General features: G+C 40.2%; 1 protein-coding gene across 1 annotated transcript in view; it reads right to left on the bottom strand.

Moving 5' to 3' along the window:
* Positions 1-7,603, bottom strand: part of LOC102296248 (mitogen-activated protein kinase kinase kinase 7) — a 14,002-nt gene extending 6,399 nt beyond the window's left edge. Inside the window, exons 1-7 of the mRNA XM_005920569.3 lie at positions 7,073-7,603; positions 5,775-5,862; positions 3,627-3,728; positions 3,163-3,228; positions 2,993-3,021; positions 2,766-2,903; positions 472-558 (exon numbers count right to left, since the gene is read on the bottom strand). Of these exons, the coding sequence (XP_005920631.1) occupies positions 472-558; positions 2,766-2,903; positions 2,993-3,021; positions 3,163-3,228; positions 3,627-3,728; positions 5,775-5,862; positions 7,073-7,231 (669 nt within the window). The 5' untranslated portion in view covers positions 7,232-7,603. The remainder of the gene's footprint in view (positions 1-471; positions 559-2,765; positions 2,904-2,992; positions 3,022-3,162; positions 3,229-3,626; positions 3,729-5,774; positions 5,863-7,072) is intronic.
* Between the last annotated feature and the right edge of the window lie 1,389 nt (positions 7,604-8,992).

Here is an 8,992-nt window from a genome sequence, read left to right as displayed (position 1 = left end):
GTGTGTGTGTGTGTGTGTGTGTGTGTGTGTGTGTGTGTGTGTGTGTGTGTGTGTGTGTGTGTGCGCGCGTGGGGGTGTGTGTTTCTCTTACAGGGGCTTCGGTCACTTTAGTAACTGAAACACAGATGCAGCATAACCATCATCCCCTACCACTCATAAACCCAAAGAATCGGCCCTCCTACCGCTGCAATATTCTCTTCTTTCCCCCTCTCTCTCTTTTACTCTGTCTGCCTCTCTCACTCGTAAAGGCTTTAACCAGGGGGAGTCTGGCCAAGCTCCACTGCTGTGTATCCAGGCCTTACAAGAGCAGAGAACTGACATCAGGCCTAAAAATACTCTGCCTTAGCCTCACCAGCTCACAGTGGAAACCATGAGAGCATCACATTGTGCCTCCAGTTGCTTCAAACTCTGGTGGGTCTAAATGCTTTCAGTATGTTCAAAAAAGTGCACATGTATGTACGTGTAGGTTACCTCTTGCTTTTCCACCACCAGCCATGCGACCTGCAGCCCTTCGAAACCTTTGAACGGAACCTCCCGAGTCAGCATCTCCCATAGCACCTGGCCACAGAACAGACGGTGTTGGTTCGCTTAATGCAGTGAAACAGCATACAGTCACTAGTGACAACAACATGGCCTCAGTACTGTTGATACGTGAGGTGAGAAACTATTGGAACGAGTATAAAAACTGTTAGTGTTCAGGCCAGTATGCTCTACTTAAGTTTTACAGTTTTTTCTACATTATTTTAATCTGACCTTTGCATTTGCCAGAAATTTTTATGTTATCACCGGATTACTTGCAACTTTATCATGTTACCATTTACCCAAACTTCTTAGCTACTCCATTTAGCCGTGACTCATTGTTTAAGAGGACATCCCAATCTTTTATCCATACTACTAGCTACAGCTGCAAATGGTATAACTTAATAACCATGCTTTAAGTTAGTACTGTGCAAAAGTCTCGAAAGTCCATAAAGTCAGGCTTTCATGTAATTTTGGAGCAGTAGTTTTTCAGGTTGTCTAAAGAGTTTTTCTTTGGCTACTTTTCCCTTTTCATTTTCAGTCCATTCCTTGTACCTGATCGTTCTCAGATACATTTTTTTTGGTTGGTTGGTTAAGCCTCTTAATGCTGACCTATGAATCATTCGTAAAAAAGGTATCAAACTCAAGGGATGAACCAGTACACATAACAACAGGGCAAAGAACCAATTTTAAATAGTATCTTCAGCGTCTTTGTTACTAGCACCCTGTCACAAAAAAACACATAACTAAAGAAATTAGAAGAAATTGAGTCTATGAAAAATAGCAAAGAAAATACAGTTTGACAGACATGAAATGTTTGACTCCCAGAGAGCTATTAGCCAAAAACTTGCCACGTCTCGGTATAGTGTACATGTATCCTTTAAAAAAAAAAAAAAAAAACATGTTGCAATACTGGACAAGTGGTGGACAAAGGAAGTAGTAGGCCTAAAAACTATCTACAGCAGATGAACAGTAACTAAAAGTCATGTCCTTAAAAAAAAAAAAGTTAAATCCAGCAAAGCCCTAAAACAGGATTTGAGAGGTATATCTGGCCCCTTCAGTTGATCCATCTGCTGTTCCTCCTCAGAAATGGACTCCGTGGAAGAGTGGCTGTCAAAAAGACATTGTAAAGGAAAGGAAGCAGTGAAAAAAGGCCAAGGTATGCCAAATTACACAAGAACTGGGATAAAAAAAACATGGGAATTGGGTCTTATGGACTGATTAATCCACATTTGATATTTTGGGTTCCAACTGTATGTAGAGATTCGGTCAGCATAGAGGTACAACAGTGAGCATAAACATGTTTAACACACAGTGAAGTCTCTGTCATGGTTTAGGCATTTTAGCCAGTGGGATCTTGTAAAAACTGATGGAATTATAACTGCAGAAAAGCACAGTCAGATTTTCACCCACCACACAATACCATCTGGAAAGTGTCTGCTTAGCAACGGTTTCATTTTTCAGTATGACAATGATCCCAAATATACTGCCAATGCAATAAAAGCATACCTGGTGGATAGAAAAACACAGTGAAACACTATCAGTCATGGACTGTCCTCCCAAGAGCCCAGACCTCAACATTATTCAAGCTTTGTGGGATCATGTTGACAGGGAACAGAACAAAAGGCAGAAACAACCAAAGAAGAGCTTTGAATGTCCTTGAAGAAGCCTGGAGAACTATTCCTGAAGACTACTTAAAGAAATGACAAAAGAGCTGCCTAACAGAGTTCAGGCTGTGTTGAAGAATAAATGTGGCCATACCAAACATTGACTTTCAAGCTCATCATAACTCAGTTTCTGCCGGTACATACTCTATCAATAAATCACTGCACCCATTTCTCATTTTCCAAGAAAAAACAAAGAAAGAAAGAAATGAACTGGTTTGAGGCTTTTGCACAGTACTGCATTTCAGTTATTTATTCTCTTATTTAAACTTATTTAACCACTTATCTAGTTTAATCATTTATGAGTCCCTCTCGGTGGTTTATTACTATCAATTAACTATTAACTTTACTGCTTAAACCTGCTCTGGTCTGCACATTTCTTTAATTAAATTGTAATTTCTGTTTCTTGGGATTAGTAGCACTCATCCGTCAATATGCCCCGTGACTACCGCAAAAGTACCCCCTGGGGTACTTCTACTCCTACTTGTAATTCACTAAATTACAGCACTAGCACTGACTGCTACTTCTTAGACTTATTCCTGATCTTAAAATACTGATATTCCTACAGTACTGCCAACTCACCACACCATAGGAGTAGGTGTCACAGGTCTCAGAGACAGGCAGGCTCTGAATGACCTCTGGAGCCATCCAGGGAAAAGTGCCCACTACTGTCATATGGGTGGTATGGGAAAGAAACTTAGACGCTCCAAAGTCACAAATCTGAAATATCAAAGGAAAAACGCTATTTAAAAAATGCACAAGATGTATGTCTTTTTTGTTTTGTTTATAAATACGTTATAGGTACAAACCTTAAGCACTTTATCTGCTGTCATTACCACTGAAAAACAGACCACATTATACAGTCCAGTTAATGGTGCACAACACTGCAAATACCTGACATTCAGGACTCGTGATTGGGCACATCTACCAAAAGCAAGTTAGAAAAACTAATCAGAATGGGGTTTAAATTATGTGTTACCATTTCGGGACTTGAGGTCTCTGTGAATCACTTTGACTGGAGCTTCTGCATGCAGGTAATGCATCCCTATGAGGAAACCAATCATTAATAACGTTGTATCAAAAACAAACAACCAACTACAGCACTTTGATTGGTTTTTGTGGAATTATCTAACAATACTCAATGTTTGGCTTTCAATTCCATTTGTTTTTGATCAGTTTCAGTTAATGCAGAAATCTATTAAATGAACTGACGTCAAAACGTTAAGTGAGACAAGAACTTCAGCAAAAAATCAGCTAAAATAAGGGCAAAATACTAAAATGGTTTATAAAATTAAATAAAAATAAATGTTTAAAGTTTTTTTCTCTAAAAATGTGTGACAGACTTTATTACATCATTGGGTGTGTTAGAGACTGTAGATTCTCTCATATATAACCTGTTATATCCATATCCAGTTTTTAATCATCTTTATTTTTCCTTATTACCCTTGGCTATCTGGATGGCCCATGTCATGATCTGGTTCATGTCCATCTCTTCACTCTGCTCACTGGCGAGGTACTCATACAGAGACCCTGCGCTAGCATATTCTGCAAGTACAGCACAGACAGACACAAACAATTTTCATTATGACAAACAAGAAAAATCATGCGCACCAATGCATCATGTAAAATGAGTCAACAAGTATACTGATTAACAGGAAAAATTATATAAAAAAGGACCGTTTTTATATTAGTCTGTCACTCTGAGTTTGACCTTTGACCTGAAAAACAATTATATAACACACATGTATACTTTTTTTTTTTTCATAAAGCAATAAAAAATCCTATTTTATTATTGGATGAATTAGTTTCTCTTTTTGTCACCCTAATAAAGCCAAACATTCAATCTAATAGTTACATTGCCAGTACCACGTTGGATCTCAGAGCTGCCTTGCATAAAACATATAAAAATTCCTTAGAGATTCTGGGCCATATTGACATGATGGCTTCATGCAGCTGCTAAGGATTAGCCGCAGAGTTATTCTGTGTTAAATCTATGCCGTAGGTACTTTGTAACTACAAATCCCTCTGAAACCCAACAATGTAACCTATGCTGTAAACTGATGTGCGCCTCTGTAGAAGTGTAGCTACACATCACATCGAGAGCCCGCAACCTTCTGCCTCTTAAGTCAGAAGTCATTAACTATTTCCAGATCCAAACACTTCTTCACTTCCCAAACTCAAACAAACACCATGGTATCACTGAGAGTTCAAAATGACCCAGATCATCTCATCTTCAATAAAATAAAACTTCAGATCAAACACAACACAAAAGCATGAATGTTGGTAACGGCAACATTTATTTATCTTTGTTATATTTGTAGACTGGACAAAGATTCACCACAGAAATATAAATCCAGTTCATCCTATAACCGTGTGCCTCATTCACAGTGTGTCATGGAGTTTAACTCAGAAATGGCTGCCTGAACCTTCCTCGTTCAAAGGTCTAATATAATAATATTAATATATAAATGTATTTAAAAATGAATTAATACCTAAATACCTGCCACACACTATGCTTGGCTTATTTATTTACTGATGTCTTTATTTGTTAAATAATCAATTATTTCCTTATTTTTGCTAAAGTATCTTGAAAAGAGCCACAAGAGTTATTAGTAAGAAAGATTATAGCTCTGCACCAGTGTAAAACAGAGCCTCCATTAATCTCATCAGCAACAACCACTATTTTAAATAATAAAGTCTACAGAAGTGTCTATTACAGCACCTTCAAAACCATTCACTGCTATTTAAACAAGTGAAACAAACTTGGTACTTGAAGTTTTACGTTACAATGTGTGAGAGCTACAGCCCACTGTTAAGCAGTGCACAAATCATACACAGTGAGAAGCTGCCTCAAATCATCAGAAACGCCTTCAACCTTCATATCCTGCCCTGACTTTTAAATCCAAAATCTGTGAGAATTTTTCCATTTTGCTACTTAATGTCAGATCAAAGACAGAAAGTAGAGCACAAGCCTTTGTAGCCTTGTGAAAATAGAAATGAATGCCTGAATGTTTTCATCTGCACACAGAGACCAAAATGTGTTGATACCTGCTTTACTTTTGATATATCAGTAAGCATTAGGCATCAAGAAACATTGCTGGTGGTGTTTCAGTGCTTTATCTATACCATATAAACCCAGCCGGGATTACAACCACATCCAAACATGCTGGTCTCAGTTACAAATGTCCTGCCAAGAATCACCGCAAGAACCAGTGTTCAAAGTATGTTCTGATATTTCACCATACACACATAAACACTTGCCGGCCATCAGAGCATGTGTTAGCGCGTGTGTAACTTTCTCCGCCTCGGATCAAATACGCACCAATTAAACCAATATACACACACACGCATACACGTGCAGGTTTAGATGGCACCACAGTGTGCCCTGACTGTATTCTGTAGCTTTTACGACTTACCTCAGACCTTGACCTGATAATGACTTCATACTTATATTACACCTGAACCCCAAGGATAGTCACACACATTTCATTTTGTGCATCTCGTCTAAATTTAAGCATTAAACTACACTGACAAAAACATCTGAAAGTGTATATTTCAAAAACACACTCATACACACACTCCGAGTCTGACCTGTGACAATGCCATAGTTGGGAGATTCCAGCACGGCTCCATAAAACTGAATGATGTTCTTATGACTCAGTACACTGAGAATCTCAGCCTGGATGAGGGGTCAAGAAAAAGAGAAGCAGAGAAGTATGATCACCTTCATTAACTTAAGTTTTACAGTACAGGACTCTTTTAATCTTTTAATAACTCTTTTAATAATCATTAATCACAGAATGTTAGGCTAACTTAAATGTTAAAACCAATTTTAAAGTTAATCCTGATTGCGTCTCCGGGATTCCTGAGCTTATTCCATTCCACAAGTTATCCAAACAAAAACTCTCCACCCTGCAGCAGTAAACAGGCCATAAATCTGAAATAACATCTCAATCATCATCTTTGCATGTGTGGAATATGTAACTTTTGCCAAGCAACATAATAAACTAACAGTGAAATGGATTTACACGTAAACTCCAATCGAGCATTGAGCAAAATATTTTCTCTCTAAATATTTTTTTTTCCAAAGAGAAATTCATCATTCTGGGTTTACTCTCATCTATTGTTGTAAGGCTATCAGTTTGTGCAGGAAAACGATGCATGAAGGCTCCACATGAAGCTGCACTTCTCACATTATCCATCAACTTGTATTTACACATGAACTATGCAGACAGCTTTATGCATGCATGCCCACCCTCTGTGTATTTTTGTGTGTCAGAGAAGTCGCTCAACCGACAAAATTTCTTCCCTGTGTAATCTTATGAAGTTGGCCCACTTGTGACACCACCTTTTATTTCTCTATAATGCATGTGTGCACTTGCTTTTGTATTATATAAAATCTGACACTGTGAATGAATACACCCACAGGCCCCAACTTCAGCTTCCTGACACAGACCCATTAGCCTTTACCAGCCCGGGATCATTAACATGGAAGGAAATCATGCAGCCCCCCTCATACTCGTGGAGACTCACACCCAGGCCTGAACTGAAGTGAATTAAGCCTCGAGGTACTACTCACCTCACCCTAACATACAATGGGAGGAACAGGGGAGTCCAGGCATAAATAAAACTGCTATATCTACAAAGAGTGGGAGGAGGAGGAGGGGGCATGAGAAGCGGTATGTTTAAGATAAACACATGTACAATGGCAGACAACAAGGGAGGGGGAGGTGGGGGAATGAGGGGGCTTTGGATCCAAATCTGGGTATTGAGTGGAAAGTAACCGTTTTTGAAGTTTTGAGCAGTAACGTCCCACGAAGGAGAGGAAATACCTAATGACTACTGTACATTGTGTGATTGGTCTACGTCTGTGTGTGTCTCCACTTTACCTCTTTGTCGATCTTCAGAAGCTTCTTCACAGCCACTTCCTTGTCCTGGGATATCCAGAGAGCTCTGTAGACACTCCCAAAGCTGCCTCCACCACAGTTCTCGTAGAAGAGCAAGTCCTCATGCTTTATCTGCACAAACGACGAGCCAGGGGACGACATGGCATACTGACTGACTCCCGCGCACTCAAACACACACACACGCGCGCGCAGCAATAAAGTGTGACTGCCCAACTACCTAACCGCTATCCCGAAGGTATACAAGTCACGGATGAGCTGAGAGCAAGTGAAGGAGAACAACACAAAAGAGAAGGCAAGTAGTTTCCTCCACAGGGCCAGAGTGGATGTTGTCGGTCAGCAGAGCAGATTGTCAGGGAGAAGAAACCAGAAAGTGCTGGAAAGAGAGAGCGAGAGAGAGAGAAGTTTGCTCCCTGTGAGTGAGGAAAAGTCAACTGTCACTACCAGACAAGGTATTACATTGCCTGATAGTGGTGATCCAGTGTAACTACAACACAGAGCACACAAACACACACACACACACACACACACACATACACAACCTTGAAGATGAGGGAGAAGTGAGCGTTGACTGTGTGCAAGTTACGGTTTGCAGTCAGTGTGTGCCGTCTGTCTGCAGCAGACACACAGTTCAAATATGGTCATTGGCATCCCGGGCATTCCTTCTTCCTGGATAACTGTGGCTATATAAAGCGCTGAATGCACACACACATACAGCTCTGGCTTATAAGCGCGTCTGACATAGTGTAAATCATTTAGCAACAAGGTTGTTGCTGCCACATATGCACCTAAATCTATCCGCTCACACTCTCTGCAGTTAAAAACACACACTCACCAGAGAAGCCAGGCAAGGCCGGCGTGTTACTCAACCAGACAGGAATGACCGACTGACATCAACAAGCAGGATAGCTGTGCTGACATCACCGTGCAGGGACAGGTGAGATCAGCCATGGGAAGTTAGGGACACTTGTCACTTGTTGACTGTAATCGAGTACAAATGTGGACTTCGTGATGATTCACTGAATAAATAAAACACGACAAACACTGCCAGCGGCTCTTAGAAGCCATAGTGAATCATGACAACATGTAGTACAAATGCACTGTATAAAATAAACAACATCCCAAGAGACCGGCTGCTTAAAGAGATACAAATTTACAGCTAAAAATGAGTTTACAAATACAGATGGCGAATGGAAATTGTGATGCAAACGTTATTCGCCGCCATGCGGTTTCAGTGTAGAAACTTAAAGACACAGTATTTCATTGGAGTTCATTTTTGGATGAAAGGTTGGTGAATATAAAAAGTCTGGGATCCATAAGAATCCCTGTCACTGCTCATTCAATACTGTGCTCAGCGTTGCTTGTTTTCTGTTTCTAATATTCAGAAGTGACCCATTCAAGGGGAAACGTTTAAAGCTATAACCCACTGTACACAGGCCTCAACAGAATTTACAGCAATGACATTCAAAAAGACAAAGTCCTGCAACATCCTGGTGTCAGAGTACCCTCCTGTCTGGCAACTCAGTTTGCAGTTTTAGTGTAGAGAAAAGCTCAGTGGTACAAATCAAAATGCACTGGCCTGGCAATAACATTGTCCTCTATCCTACAAGTGTTGCAAGTGTTTTGACCTCTTCACCTTTTCCTCTCTATCATTCCTAGGAAGTGGATGAAATCTCCACTCTTTACACTACAGTTTATCTCATTTGTAGTATTCCTAGGATCAGCTCTTTTCAAGTCCAGACAACACTGAGCAGTTCCCACTCTAGTGCCTCCCACTTCCTGTCTTTCACAGAGGTCACATGTAAGCAAATGCCAGTCTTTGTCACATTTTAGTTTTTCAGGCCTCATGTGTTGCCGTACCTGCCTTCAGACGTCAACTGAAGTCAAAAAGCTCGGCGGCGGGCT

Source organism: Haplochromis burtoni, unplaced genomic scaffold (genome assembly GCF_018398535.1).
Source record: "Haplochromis burtoni strain Fernald_Lab_line unplaced genomic scaffold, NCSU_Asbu1 Contig_41, whole genome shotgun sequence".
In the NCBI taxonomy this organism is placed as follows: Eukaryota; Metazoa; Chordata; class Actinopteri; order Cichliformes; family Cichlidae; genus Haplochromis; species Haplochromis burtoni.
This window is presented reverse-complemented; position numbering and strand designations above follow the sequence as displayed.